The 16,320-nt window shown below is 40.3% G+C and overlaps 1 protein-coding gene across 2 annotated transcripts in view; it reads right to left on the reverse strand.

Moving 5' to 3' along the window:
- The window catches only part of slc16a2 (solute carrier family 16 member 2), a 38,336-nt gene that overhangs the window by 3,548 nt on the left and 18,468 nt on the right, over positions 1–16,320 (reverse strand). For both annotated transcript variants that reach the window (XR_013491819.1, XM_033631732.2), the window contains exons 3-5: positions 13,587–14,085; positions 10,237–10,380; positions 4,639–4,867 (exon numbers count right to left, since the gene is read on the reverse strand). Coding sequence is in view for 1 of the 2 variants with exons in the window: in XM_033631732.2 (XP_033487623.2) it covers positions 4,639–4,867; positions 10,237–10,380; positions 13,587–14,085 (872 nt within the window). In the remaining variant the exon portion in view is untranslated. The remainder of the gene's footprint in view (positions 1–4,638; positions 4,868–10,236; positions 10,381–13,586; positions 14,086–16,320) is intronic.

The following is a 16,320-nucleotide window of genomic DNA, read 5'->3' on the forward strand; positions in this document are numbered from 1 at the left end:
TACTGCCACTGCTTAAAAACAGGAAAGAGCCATTTTCGGGTGCAAATAGTCATCCAATAAGTATACTGCCAGTATTATGTAAATGTATGGAAAGTATTATATATGAACAAACTATGAGTTACATGTTAGGCAATAATCTAATAACAGATTTTCAGCATGCATATAGAGAGGGGCACTCCACTGCCACAGCTTTAGCTCAGATGACGGATGACTGGCTCAGAGAAATTGATAAGAAGAACATGGTTGGTGCTGTTATGCTGGATTTCTCAGCAGCCTTTGACATAATTGACCACAACATATTGCTGAAAAAACTAGAATGTTATGGGTTTGATTTGTTATCCTTGACATGGATTAAAAGCTATCTTACAGACAGGATGCAAACAGTTTTCTACAACGGTTGCTTTTCTGATGTGGGAGCTGTGACATGTGGGGTGCCACAGGGTAGTTGCTTGGGTCCATTACTATTTACTATTTTTACGAATGATCTGCCACAAATTTTGAACAGAGCCACTTTAGGAATGTACGCTGATGATTTGACCATATATGCCTCTGCATTTACAGCCAGCGAGCTAAATACAGTTTTAATCGAGGAGTTAAAAAAAGTTGAAGATTGGATAAATTGTAATAAATTAGTTTTGAATGTATCAAAAATGAACTGCATGATATTAGGCTCAAATTTCAACATCAGGAATAACCCACAGTTAAATCTTAAAATAAAACAGGGCAGTATCAAGCAGGTGCAGGAGACCAAGCTGCTGGGAATAGTCATTGATGAAAAATTATCATGGAAAACACATATAAATAAGATAGTTAATAAAATGGGACATGGTATTTCTATAATACGAAGACACAGGGCATGCCTAACTCCAAAATCAACTAGACTAGTAATTCAAGCCTTAATTATATCAAATCTTGACTATTGCCCCGCAGTTTGGGTAAATGCAACTGCAGATATGATTGCAAAACTACAAAAAATACAAAACAGAGCTGCACACATTGTTCTTGGTTGTAATTTGATGTCAAGTGTCATTAAAATGCATATGAATCTTGGCTGGTTAATGGTTAGCGACAGATTAATTTATTCATTATTATTATTCATTAGAAATGTGACCATAACAAAGACTCCTCATGTATTATACCAAGAGCTATGCTACAGCGCTGATAACCATGAATATGTCACTAGACATGCGGCTGGCGGATATTTTGCATTGCCAACTGTGAAATCTAATTCGGGTAAAAGAACTGTTATGTACAGAGGCATGTATGAGTGGAACTTGTTTCCCAGGCACATCACACAAACAAACAGCAAAAGAACATTCAAACTGTTAGTCAAACAACATCTCTTTAATCAGTATAAATGACAACTGTTGAACATAATAGCGTATACTTAAACAAGCAGGTTGCTGTAACTGATTGTTTGATGTGCTGGAATAATAATAATATATGAACATAATAATATATATATGAATTGTGGATTGCTTCTCAGACTTATTGTATCTGGCAATGACCTCAGTCAGTTTCTAAAATGTTGCAGTGCTCCTGTTGAAGTTGTGTTTTTGTGTTCTGTTTTGTTATTTTTATTTATTTGTAATTCTCTGCTTTCATGATTTGCTGAGTATTTTCGCATTTGGTATTTTCTTTTATTTAGTGGAGCCTTTTTGGTTCACTTTTATTGTGTTATGATTTGTACTGTTATTTTAAAATGTTGGCGGACCCCAGGAAGAATAGCTGCAGCCTTGCTGTAGCTAATGGGGATCCTAATAAACAATAAACAATAATAAACAGTCTAAAGGTTTCTGCTGCACGTACTGCATCACACATTTCCAAATGTGAACAGCAGCTATATTATCAAAATGATCAAAGTCTGAAACTAGCATATTGTTAGAATTTATGTATGTATGCCTTTGAAAATACAGAACATTTCATCCACAAATAACTGCTTAGATTGTATAAAGAGAACAAAAGAAAAATATATACACTACAAAACTGAGAAATGACCACAGAAAACTCCCACAGCCTGGAATAATTCTAACAGTTAACTAATCCACTGTTCCCTGATCCCTACACATAGCTTTGGATATGTAATTAATACACATCAGTATATTGCTTTCTCCAAAGACATAATCTAAAACAGAAATTGGAATTCTGAAATTGTGCCATGCCATTGTTCATGAAACCCAAGTCCAAAAAATGTCCCACTGGACCGAAAGCCCACTAGACCGAAAGCCCACTGTCCGACGGCCTGTTATCCAAAAAACAAATGTCCATTTCTCCGAAAATGAACAATTTCCTTGCAGTTAAGAGATTCATTGCATCAAATCAGTCGGCCCAGCCTCCTAATGTTTCAGACCCTCTTTACCCTGGTTGACTTGGATCATGTGGGTATGTATATATGGCTATCGGACAATGACGTCCGCTAACATACCAACTACACTGGGCTACTCCGAACATCAGACCTCCAATCTGACAAATAGGGCTGGGTATCATTTTAAAAATTATGATACCAGTGTCAGTATCAGTACCCTTAAAGTTGTACTGATACCAATAAAGTACTTCATTCTAAACCCATAGCCATACTTTTTGAAGTTTTAGTGGCATCTCGGCACGCTGAACTGCCAACTCTGCCATTATACTAAGCCATAATATCACTGCTGCATGGAACGCTATATAATAACAACAGGGCAATAGGTTTGTCAGGACTGTGAGTCTGACAGCCTTGCTTCTGCAATATTTTTTCCTACTAAGATGAAGGCATGACGCGCCCTACTCTACCTCTGATTGCCTAACCCTGAAACTCTTACCCTGAAGCAACTTCACTCCTCAATCCTAAACCGAACCAACCCAACCAATGAAGGCAGCAAGTACTAGCCAATCAGGTCCAATATGTCTTTTCTGAATAATAATTAGCCATGTGTTTCTGTTTATAGAGTGTGTATTTTCCGAGTAATGGCCTATTGTTTTCTGTCTGGCTGTCGGACAAATGGACAATCAGTCCATTCGGACATTTTTCGGAGTACTGGGGTCTCTAAATAATGGGCTGCCACAAACAATGGGCTGTCATTGACTTTGACAACTCATGTGATTTATTTTCATTGCAGTCATGGGGTCTCATTTATAAACATAGCGAACACACAAAACCAGGCTTGAAAGAGGCGTACACCACTTCTAATGTAAAAGTTGTTACCTTTAAAAACAGACTTGATGGGAGAAACTGCTTACGAACATTTTGGAGATGGGAAATTGGCAACGCAGATGGTGAGATGGAAGCCTAATTGTAGAAACTGTTGAATATCTTTTGGTGCACAACATTTTTTAGCTTTTGACTATACATATATATTTAGTATGCATCCTACACACTGTTTTATAAATGAGACCCCTGAAGTCTAGGCTAGGGGGCACTGTTAGGGTTGGGCATTCGAAGGGGGATGACATGTATCTGCTACTAATATCCCATTTTTATACTAGTATATTTAATCAAAGATCAATCAATATTATACAGTCATAAAAGAAAAAAAAACCCACACAAATTCAAAAAGCAGTCCAAAACTTAGAGCTGCCATAGAAAGGATGTTTCATTGCACGTGATTACCCAGCATTCATTTTATTAGTTGTTTTTAAAACTATTCAGTGATTTAGAATGGGCATATTTAATCTTGTTTGGAATTTCATTCCCCTTTTCTTTAGAGGAATGTGCTTCTCCCTACTTTGCTTTTCAGATTGGTTTATTTCAGGTTAGAGACACTAGCCCTTATATTCAGGCCATGAGAGTTCCGAACATAAAGAAAATACCAGATATCAAAAACTCGCACACAGAGCTTGTAAAATCTTGCTCACTATTCTGCGTTCAACAGGGAGCCAGTTCAGCTCTTTAAAATGGTTTGGGCTATTATGTGTTCTTGGACTGAGATTAAAACGACCCTCATTAGTTTGTTCTGAGCTTTTCAAAGCTACTCTTTTGACTTTTTTAGTGATCCCACTGTAGCAGGTTATACAGGTGAAATTCCAGTGGCTTTAGACTAATGATGAAGCTACTGTCCCCATGGGTTCCTCGTCAAAGAACTTCAATACTCTTGCCATGTGACATTGGGCTTTTTGTTTGTTTTGTTTTGAGCTTGTGAAATTCAATTTGGACAAATATCTCAAACCATTAATAAAAACCTTCTGGCATGCTGAGCTGTGGCCACAAAAGGGAGGCAGAGTGTTTTCTAGTAAAAGCAGTTGAAGTTTGTGTGAGATCTGAAAGAAGTTGGCAAGAGAGAGCAGGAGTATGCCTGAGTCATCAAATTAATGGTCTGCCTTCAGTGCTCTTCTATACGCTCGTGTTATGAGAGTTGAGAGAAGAGGACAAAGGGAGGAGGAAGAGGAGACATAAGGGGAGCTGAGCACTGAGATCTGACCCTGTATGTGCTTTTTTCCCCTGAAGACAAATCTCTAGAGACAGCCTGCAGTTGGCCACGAGCCCAAACCTCTCTACAGTAAATACAATCCGCTGTACAATTTATCCTCCGCTGCATTGGTCTCACTCTCCCTTCACATACATACATACACTTTTACTCTATCAATCAGCTTGTTTTGTGCTGTTACTGCCAACATCTTTGAGTTATACTGTATAAATCAGCATTATGTTTTGCTTCTCACCAGCGATGGGTGGACCCGCAGTCATGGGAAGAGACATAAGGCCTAGTATGTAGCCTATGGCCTGCGAGGCCTGCATGGGCCCAACCAGCTCGAACGCTATAGGCGCCATCATGGTGAGGAAGCAGCCGTCACACAGCCCCAGGAACACGCACACAGCCACCAGCCCCTCAAACACTGAACACTGAGGGATCAGTATGGACATCAGGCCCAAAGCAAAGAAGGACGCCACCTGAAACAGACACAACAGAATATAAAGCCTTTATTGTCAATACACAGAATACAACGAAAGTAAGAGCCTGATACAGATCAGTGCAATAAAAAGACAAAGAAAAACACTGCAGAAACAAAACTTCAGCAAACAAACATCCACAGCCGTAAGAATCTTTTGTTACCTAAGAATGAGCCGTTTATATTGACATAAAGAGTGGGTCCTCATTCATGGAGTCCGCCATGTTGCTCTAGACAGGCTGTTCGCGTTTTCACATTGGCCACCATAGTTCGCAGATAATTTAGCTCCCAGTAAAAACCCAGTTGGCTGAACTATGTTAATATGTAGAAAATACACCATTCAACCACTAATTTGCGAACCTGGAGGGAATTTTCATGAAAGAATCTCATTCTTTTCTTTATTACACCAAAACTGAAAAGCAAGCATCTCCATAGTTGCAAGACATGTTGGTGAGAGAGCGGGTCTTTTGATGTTGACCACTCTCATGTTTTTTGGAAATGTCAGAACATAACTGCATTTTGGGAAATGTTATGAGCTTATGCACACACTAGGATATAAGGTTTGTAGCAGTTTCTGAAGAAAATTTTATTGCTAGTGATTAATATTCGATCAAAATATTGCTAGTAGTAAGCAAGAAAGCTGTCATGAGACGACAAGAAGCACAACTAGAGAGAAAATGGGGAGAATGGACTCTACACAAGACTCAAAAAGATGACACTGGACTGGATTAATAATCAATAGATACACTAATCCTTAAGGTTGTTAAAATGTGTATTTACCCAAGCAGTTTTTGTTTCTTTAGCTCTTATTATTTTCCAATTATTTCATTTTCTTTATTATGCTATTGTGTCACAAAAACACGTCTTCAGATGTTGATATTTGGTTGACTTTAGGTTGTGGTGTCAGGTGAACAAAATTCTATGTCAGGACAACATCTACTACAGAAAACTGACAACAAATGACGTTGATATGTTGTCGGTTTTAAGTTGTGTTAAATAACCAAAATTCGATGCCTTTTAAATGCGTCATGCCAACTTCATCCTGACTTAGCATAATAACCTTTAGTCTTTCGGTATGGAGAGCAAAACTTTGAATTGGTAACACCCACAGAACGTGAATTTTTACCATCATTAGACATTTAAAACATCGTCAACCCAATTTTCTTTCCAACTAAAATTTAATGCCTGTCCGATGTAAGAGTCCGATGTCTTTCTGACGTAACACTGACATCCCGTGCTGGCTGGGAACCTCCTGGATGTCTGGATCTTAAGTTCTCAGAAAGAAAAAGGTTGAGCACACATTAGCAGGTTCTTGGCAAGCGGCCAGCCTGTGACAAGTCAAACAGCATCAGAGAAACACTGATTTTTTTTAATGTGAACCTGCTCCATTCAGTGTTTTTACCGATTTAAATCACCTTGTATGTTTGTCTGGGAGATGAAGAGACCTCTGTGGATAATTTGGCTCCCAGTGAAAAATCTCAACAATGAAACTAAAGAAGCTCTAACCAGAAGTTTTAGATAGTTGCAATCTGTACTCCTCACCGCTAGACGCCACTGAACCCCCCTAAATCTTACACACTGTACCTTTAAGCTTTAAGTCTCCATAATGTGTAGGGATGCACCGAATATTTGGTAACCGAATATATTCGGCCGAATATTGCAAAAAAACACACACTCAGTATTCGGTGGAATAAGTTAAAAGCAAGGCCGAATAATAGCGGCGTGTTTTGATAATGCAATCAAACAGCGTGCCGTGACGGGCGGAGTAAAATGTCGGCAGTGTGGCGATCCGTCCGTCACCGCACTCGCATTTGCAACTAAAAATAGTTTTGAGCGAGCAAAATAGGCTTAAATCATTCAGCACGCTGTGCGAGCAGCCTACAGATTTCAACCAGCAGCAGAAACGAAAGGCGAATCCCACCGATTGTGGGTTGAACGGGGGTCACAGACACAGACAGTAATGTATTCCTGTCAAATACGGCGGCCATCGGCTTACCAGCGATGGAGAAGTCGTCTCCAATAATATCCTCTTCTTGGCGTGTGGACTGCCCAGAAGTACCTGAACAGCCGAGCCAGCCGAACACAGACCGTACGTGATGTGTCAGAGGAGAAACGAGCCGTTCACGGTCCACAAACCTCACCACACTTTAGGGACTGTTCTTTACTTATGAAGGGGAGGAGGGTGGCTGGTTGATTCTTATTTTATTTATTTATTGTGTTTTGATCCCCCTATGTTCATCACTCATTGATGTTGTTTTTGAAGTATGAATAAGTCAATAAGTAATTTATTCCATTAAAATATCATTGATGTATTATAGAAAAGTGATTTATCTTTTTATAAATGACAAAAGGCACATCTGCCTCATTTTCGCTGTGGTATCGTGATACTACTCAGAACCATGATATTTTCATTGGTATTGTACAGTGGGTCCCAATATTGGTACCCTGACAACACTAATCTGGAGGAGGTTCATCTGCAAAAACTAATGAAAAACTAAACAACAATATTCGGTATTCGGTACTCGGTATTCGGCCAAGCGTTTAATATTATTCGGCTTCGGCTTCGGCCACAAATTTTCATTTCAGTGCATCCCTAATTATGTGTTTTCTAAAGGACATGGCTGCCTGTTTACGGGCCATAGCTGCAGTAAGTGTTTGCTTTGTTTCTAGTGTTTGATTTCTTCACTGCCAACAGACACACTGATGGCAGGTGTGGGGAGACTGTATGGACTGTTATTAGTTGGCTCAGTTTCTATGCTTGTTGTGCTCGTACATGGAGAACAGGCCCCCAGGCCCTCTGATGTAATGGTGAACATTTTGTTACTTGTGCGACAGAATGCACCCTCCAGCTACTGTTAGGACTTGATATAAACCTACATATTTCAGTCAGGAAAAAATGTGATAAAGATAAACTGATTTGCCCGTGAACAGCTTGCTACACAGAGGGGGATCTGAGCGCTGAAAACCAAAAGCTGAAAATATTTTTCCACTATTAAATGGACTTAAATGTTACAAAATAGGTAGCTGCCATTTTCCACTATATTTGTAAAGATTTAGATCGAATGTGTGGCTTTTGTTCCCTGTAAGCATGACTGGCTGAAAGTTATGTGCAGATTACAACTGAGATAAAGGAATATAAAGCTAAAGAATTTCTAAACCTCTCAATCGCACCATCTGTTCTATAGGCTGAGCGAGGAATTTAGGTCTGTGCTGTGTGTTTTTGTTAGCAGCTGCTGCCTGTTTGTTCAGATCTAAACAGTCGGCTTATGCGGTTGCATTACACTGAGCCCAGAGAGTTCATAAGTTTAATACTGTAAACTGTGAAGGAAGGTATTGTGCCTTAACAATGAACTGAAGTGTTACCTTGAAACCCTTTACAATTACCACATTGTACAAGAAAGCAACTCTTAAAAATACACTGGATAAAAAAACAACAACAAACATTTCCATCTATAAAAGACTCCAGTGTGTGTTTCTGTATGAGGAAAAACCTTTTCTCTGCACAGTATAAATGTCCTGTTGTGCTAAAGCAGCATTAGAAAAATATATATTTTTGAGGCGTCGGTAGCGTAGTGGATAGTGCCGGCGCCCCATGTACAGAGGCGATCCCTCGCTGCAGCGGTCGCAGGTTCAACTCCGGCTTGCAACCCTTTGCTGCATGTCAACCCCAGCAGCCCCACTCTCTCTCTCACCCCATTTCAATTTGTCCTGCCAATTAAAGGCAAAAAGGCCCAAAAAAAAATAATCTCTGAAGAAAAATAGATATTTTGAGTATTTATATCTGCACAGTTTCAGCATGCATCTCACGTCCATCTATGACTAAGTGTCCCTTCGCTGAACAACACAACATGCAGACTGGGTGTGGTGGTTCTGGATGACACATCCTATGGATCAACCGTGCGTTTGCATTCAGCAGGAGCTACTTACACACCAGCAAGAAATGTCAGATCCTGTTTGTATTCACCTCTCACAACCGCTCTGAACTGCTGTGCTTCCATTTTCTCAGCACTGAATCATCGCCACTGCTATTATCCAAGCGAGTAATTCTTTTGGCAACACAAAAGCTTTTTATTCTGGTACTTTAAATATGTGCAAATTAGCATCTGCGTCATGCTTACCTGCAGCCTATATGCCATTAAAGACAGACTATGAATCACGCTGATTGCAAATTAATAGTGACACTACATCATGCTTTTGACAGAATAGAGCCTCAAAACACAACTGTTTATTTTGAACACTTAGTCTTCTCTTCAGGTAAAGGGTGATGTGGAGACTTTAATGTAAAATGTTAGTTCTAATAACACATTCTTACTTAACAAGCTATCATAAGAATGTAATTATACAGGAATGTTTATTGCAGTGATCATAAAGCGTCGGAATTTAGAAATGAGACATCATTTACTGTTGACTCAACCCAGTCGCCATGAAAAATGTGCATTTTCATAACCCACAGATGCATTACTTTTATACATCATTTTGTAGCAGATACGCTGAAACTTCTCAACAACGCTGTGGTGGATATGTTATTAGGTTTAGGCACAAAAGTTAATTGGCTACTGTTAGGAAAATATCACGTTTAATGTTAAAACACCCACGTTTGGTAGCACAAAAGGCACAGGTCAGAGAAAAACACCCAGGTTCAGGGGCTCAAACCGCTGCTGGGAAACGCTGCGATGCGTTGGTGAAAAACACCCAGGTTATGTGACTCAAACAACGCAGGGAAACGCGACAATGTGTCAGTGATAAACACTGAGGTTTTGGTGGCTCAAATGGTGCTGGAAAACAAGGAAATGCTGCTTCACACTGGTTAGAAACAGCCAGATTCAAGTGCTCAAATGCAGCTGGGAAACTCAGCGATGTGTCAGTGAAAAGCAACAGGGTTATGTGGTTCAAACAACACTGTGAAATACAACAATTTGACGATGAAAAACACCCAGGTTCAGTGGCTCAAACTTTACTGGGAAATGCAATGATGTGTTGGTGAAAAACACACAGGTTTTGGTGGCTCAAATGATGCTAGGAAATGGCAGGATGTTTTGGTGAAAACACCCGTGTTCTTGGTTTTGAACAGTGGTCTGCATCCATCATCCTCTTAACCTCCCAGTGACATAAGTTATGTATTACATTACTTTAGAAATGTTGATATGATACATATTAAACAAATGTAATGTATTTGTGGTTTGCAGCAACATATATTTTGACTGACTGTAAAACAGTACAGTTAATCCTTAAAATTAAACCAGTTTCAATCACGACTCAACGCTCCACACCCACATACCACTTTTAACTTCATGAGTTTTAACTGAAACATGCAAACCATAAAAGAAAAAATGACCTGCCCACATTTCATGTCTTCAGGCACTTCCTTACCTGCATGTAGATCTTTTTAAGACCAGGAATGTGGTCTCCGATCTTGCCGAAAGCGAGGCGTCCCACCCCGGATGAAGCTCCGATGCAAACCAGGAGCATCCATTCCTTCTGGGTCCCCTTGAACTGCTCCTTCACAAAGTTCATCTGAAACACAGAGAGAAGAAGAGACACAGTGCTGCGTTAGCTTTGGCTGTGATTAGATGTGATGGTGCTGCACGAGAAACTCACTTCAGATGCCACCAATGATGAATGAGCTGACAAATATATCACACAACCTGCAGGTGAACTTTCTCATATGTTTTTGTGCTTCATGCCAAAGAATTCAATGAACGCTGCAAATGGGTGTGCATTTGGTGGGATGGAGGAATTGTCCATCCATATCCCCAAAGCTGAGGTCTAACAATAACAAAATGTCTTCATCCACAGACCTTCGGAACAGCAGGACAGGAAGACCCAACGCATATAGGTCAGACCCTCCCACTCCCCTCAGCCCTGAGCCCCCAAATCAGATCCAAAACATTAAACCGCCCTCTGAAGTCTTTTCCTGAACTTGTGAAATATTTGCTCTGCTTTGAAGGGCTCTACATTCATCAATGGCCATAGGATAGGCATGTTTAGGGATACAGAGAGGCCATACAGGAGAGGTTTCCTGAGGTGGTCGAGCCAATACAAAGACCGGGGCTGTGTTTACATCTGGGCCCTGGCCTGAAACAACAGGCCTGACAGAGGGAGGCCGGAGCTGGAACATCCGACATCTGGATAGAGGGAGATCAACTTCACAACTAAACGCTGAAGCTTTACACTTCATCATCATCATTCACTATCTCACTATCTCACACCAAAGTCGGCCAAAGGTCATGTGCCGAATTTTCAAATATACTATACGCAAAATTACTGTGCTTTGACTTGGAGGTGATTTGACTTCTTTCTTCATCATGGTGTTATGAAAGTCCAACAGAAATCATGCCACATTTCCACTGCATGATATGGCTCGGCTCTGCTTAACTCAACCTGCTCAAATTCAAACTCAAAGAGGCTTTATTGGCATGGCCATTTTGAAACATAGTATTGCTAAAGCAGTTTGTACAAGGGGGTATAAACAGGTACAGTTATTATATTAGCCAAAGTTGTGGGTAGCACCTGGTACGTTTTTTTGTACTACCTTGGTCGAGGTTCCAAGCGAGCTGGAAGGTGGATTTAAAACCACAGACATATAATCACAGTTAAACAGACATTTCCATTCAAATCAATGTGGCACGATGGTCAGAGCAGCAGCATTTTGATGTGTATTATTACAACCGATAACTGACAAACCGACTCGCAGCAAACTGCGAACTCACTGATGTGAGGTTTTGCAGTAACGAACCAAGGAGCAGAGGAGTAGTACGTTTTCAAATAAGCAATATCTTTCTGTTCTTTCCCTGTTTCTTTTCCTGCCATTAAATGCATGTTTGTTGAAACATGATGTCACGCTACTGTAGCCGCCTCCGAAGAACGAGTGAGAGTCACTGCTCAGCAGACAGCTGAGAGGCAAACAGCGCAGGGATAAACAGTGAGCAGATCAGCACATTTTAAAATATAATTCTGTGAATTAAGAATATATTCCGACCAAACAGGAGCTGGTGATTGTTGGAACAATGGACGAACTAACTACACTAACTACTATGACTTACAAGACTGACTATGACTGTTTTGGTGAGTTTTATTTTGTTTTAAAAGAGCTTGAATTGAGTGTATTTTACAATGAGCTAGTTTGGTGAGAAAGAGAAACTTGGATTGGTGTAATTGTATTTTTCTGTTAAATAAGGAGGAAATAAGGAAGAAAGAAACAAATGATTTTTTAAATTTTTATTTATTTATGTATTTATTTTTAATTTTTCATTTATTTTATTATTTATTAATTCATTTATTAATTTTTCTATTCATTTATTTATTTTTTCCTTTTATACTTGTATGTATATATGTGCGTGTGGGTAAATATATATATTTTTCTATTTTATTTTATTTTATTAATTTACTTTTTTTATTCTTTCTGTGTATAGTCGAGTTTTTAATACATTTGTATATGTTCTGCTATCCTACATTGGTATTTGAAGATGTTGTGATTTGTACAATACTCACTGGACAGGTCATTGTGATTTAAGAGTCAGGCCTCTGCTCCTCACAGTTGATCTCATCTAATTAGTGGCACCAGCTGACTGATTCATCACACCTGGTGGTAATCTGTCTGTGTCTATATCTGTTCTGTGGAGCACATGTCAGTAGCATCGATGATAGTGAAGGATTGAAGTGTTTGCTGCTGTATTAAATCACTGCACTTTGAGCACCCTTCTTTTTGTGCACGGATGTTCTGAATAAATTGACATTCGATTGACAATTGACAAACGTCCTTTTCTTTTCAAAGAGTGAAATGACCACGGCAAACAGTTAAATGTCCTTTCAACCCATTTTATCCACTGCAGACCACTGATTGGTCTGGGAGTATGCATACTTGTGCAACACAGTGAATCCTGCACAAACCTGCTGCTGTTCAATCAAGTTAATGTCTATAGTGACTGCAATTTTTTCATTTCCTTGACCTTGATTTTTAAAAATGGCAGGCCACAAAACTACAGCCAACACTATGTACACTACGCTGTACAACTGAGATTCATAGTGCAGACACTCCTCTGTTTGTTTGCAGATGAAAGCTGATGTAAGCATTCAGCGAGTGTCACATCAAAGATGATATCAAAGCATTTGGCTACAGCGATCAGCTGAAAATCCTCCTGACACTGAGAGGGTACTATCATCACTGGGAAACAAAATAGATCAAAGGACCTGGTGCCCAAACTGATTTGAGTCGATTTGAGCTGAACCATGCAGTGGAAATGAGGCATAAGTAAAGTTATTAACTAATCTAAGTTGTTTTGTAAGGTGTGAGGCTCTTGCCTTGTGTAGCAGGCTGATATCTACTTAAGACAGAACCATGATGTAACTGCTTCACACAAATATGGTTTAAAATGAAGCGTTTCAACAGACGTCAGAGATGTGATTATACAACTCAGACTAATCAACATCCTAATGCTGTTTATGTAACCCTATAATATCAATAAAGAGGTCAGGATTTTTACATTTTCACAGTTACATAACAAATGCGAGAATGTTGCGGTATGAATTTCATATTAGATAATGTTTAGGTACTACTGTGAATGAATGACTGCTGAGTAAACAAAGCTAAATGTCAACATGCAATTTCCCACTAACATCTATTGAATATTAACAAAATGTGACAAAACTGATTCTAGGCAGGAGCAAGCACACATTGGCACTTATAATTTGACTACAAACATGCTGATTATTGTTCTTACCAGATGGATGTACGGCACAAAGTAGCCGAGCACTGCCGTGGCTACTCCAAACGCCCACACCCGGTATGTCACGATGTGAAACACACGCAGGTTGAAGTACTTCCTGACCCCACTCAGGACCCTGCTCCACTTGCTCCCCCCCTGACCAGTGGCCCCTGGCTGGGTTTGGGGTTTGGCAGGACCAGGACCCATGCCAGGTGGTCCCATGCCTCCTCCGGCAGGCAGTAAAGGCTTGAACATCAGCGCCAGCAGGGCCTGGACCAGCATGAAGAGGCTGAGGATCTGGAAGGTCCTGCTGAGGCCTAGAGGTCCCACCACCTTTTTGAGAAAAACTGGGAGGCCCATGGAGAAGAGGCTGGCACCTGCCGTCACCACGCCGTTGGCCAGGCCCAGGCGCTGGCGGAAGTAGTGGCCGAGAATGACCAACGAGGGCTGGAAGGCGAAGGAGGAGCCACAGCCAAACAGTATGCCATATGTGAAATAGCGAAGGCTCAGGGAGCTGCAACAGAGAAGTAATGATGTGGTAATTATTTGATCATGTGCTTTGCTTAATTATTCAATAAACTGAGACTCAAAGGATAAAGGATTCTTTATTGTCATTCCAGCCGTGCAAATACATGAAAAGAACAGGTCGTGATGATCTTTAATAATTAACATTATGATAAAACACTAAGTCACAAATGGTGTATAGACCATAAAGAGCCTTAAGGCAAATCTGTGGTTTGTGTGACTGGGCTGTATAGATAAAACTGACTTGACTTTTTTATAGAAACAAGCAATAAAGAGATGACTAGACTCATTTATTAAAAGGCTTGTAGTTAAACAAAGATTGGCTGTTCTGACTGTTCATATCAGATTTTTGTAGATAATAAAACACCCAAAGTTGAGACATCTTCCTAAAAATCTGTGGGAGTGTGAAAATATTGCCAAGTGTTCCCAGATAAGGAGGTAATGTACTGAACTGAACAATAAAAAGCCCCTCAGATGCTGAGTATGACTTATTGCATGACTATAATGATTTAGTGAGCCTGTGTCATTGAAACTGAGCTAAGCAGTTTCATATTACTGTATGTAGCACTAAGATTTGGTTCTTGTCATAGCAACGCTGAATGTGTTTAATTTGTGTATTCCTAACACAAATTCTATGGAAGTTATATGCCTAAGGCTCCTCATACTGCAGCTGCAGTGAGACTTGAACAAGTTTAGCCCCAGTTTGATCCTCATGACATTCGAGACACAGAACTAAGCAACTGTTTGTCTGGAGGGAAAAAGAAAGAAAGAAGGAAAAGCCGATGTTTGACAAACCCTGAAGTGTGAACAAGATTTACTGCTGTTCTGAAAGCATTTTCAGAATAGAAAAAGAGACTTCCCAAACTGTGACGGTTTTTCCTAATCCAAACAAAAGATGGTATGCCTTCTCTTTTTCACAATGTGAACCAAAATTTAAAACTTCTGTTTTCAGCTATATTTGTCTATAATGACGGACATGTTAATGCAGTGATACTCCAGCGATAAGGTGCCAGGTGGCCCACCACCCATTGTCAAATTCACAATGCAGGCCCTGCGCTGGTCCATCATGGTGAAGAGGGAGCTGAGCCAAAAGGCTAAGCTTTCAATTTACTGGTCCATCTACGTCCCAACCCTCACCTATGGTCATGAGCTCTGGGTGGTGACCGAAAGAATGAGAATGCTGATTCAAGCAGCCGAAATGGAGCTCGGATATCTGGAGGGAGCTCAGAGTAGAGCTGCTGCTCCTTCACGTCGAAAGGGGCCAGTTGAGGTGGTTCGGGCATCTGATCAGGGCACCTCCTGTTGGGAGGTGTTTCGGGCACGTCCCACTGGTAGAAGGCCCCGGGGCAGACCCAGAACAAGCTAGAGGGATTACATATCACATCTGGCCTGGGGACGCCTTGAGGTCCCCCCGGAGGAGCTGGAAAGCGTTGCTGGGGAGAGGGACGTCTGGGGTGTTTTGCTTGGCCTGCTATCCCCGCAACCAGGCCCCGGATAAGGCGATGACATTGAATGGATGGACGGACAATGAAAATAAACTAATTCTATGGTAATGTTTTTGTAATTTGAATGTTAATAATGTGTCAGAGTGCTTAAGAAATCAAAATGGAGCTTGTTTAAAAAAAATACAAATTAAAACACAAAGAGAGGATCCCCAAGACCTCCTGACACAGGTAGTGGCTAAACTCTGAATATCCTCAAACCCTAGAAACAACTCTGCACACACCTGACCTGCATGCGGTTGTTGCATCTGGAATTGCCTCTTGGCAAAGATGATAAAGGACTGCAAACGTTAAAAGGTTAAAAACAGGCAATGAATTAATTATGTTTGTTCATTAACTGGCCTCCCGTCATTTTGGAGACGGGCAAAGCAAGTTGAGAATCCCTTGGGCAAACAATTATTTTTTTAACCAGATTATTCAACATATCTTTATACAACAGTTCCTATGATATTTTACGAACTAGTGCATCAACTAGTTAGGTTCAATTTAGGAAAACAGTCATGGTTGGGCATTGTCACGGTATACCTACTTAAAGTAACATGATGATATGATGTGACATGTCACTATGTACATAAGTAACTTGAAGCAGTCTTCTTGGTCAAAAGGCCAAGTTTGTTTGTCTGACCCAATCACTACCTCGACCGCCTCCTTAAGCAGACTTTGTCGTTCTTTATACATCGCCTGACTTCGTCCTTTCCTCCCGGCAGTCTGCAGTGCATTTA

The sequence above is a fragment of the Epinephelus lanceolatus genome, chromosome 7, assembly GCF_041903045.1.
Source record: "Epinephelus lanceolatus isolate andai-2023 chromosome 7, ASM4190304v1, whole genome shotgun sequence".
Lineage (NCBI taxonomy): Eukaryota > Metazoa > Chordata > Actinopteri > Perciformes > Serranidae > Epinephelus > Epinephelus lanceolatus.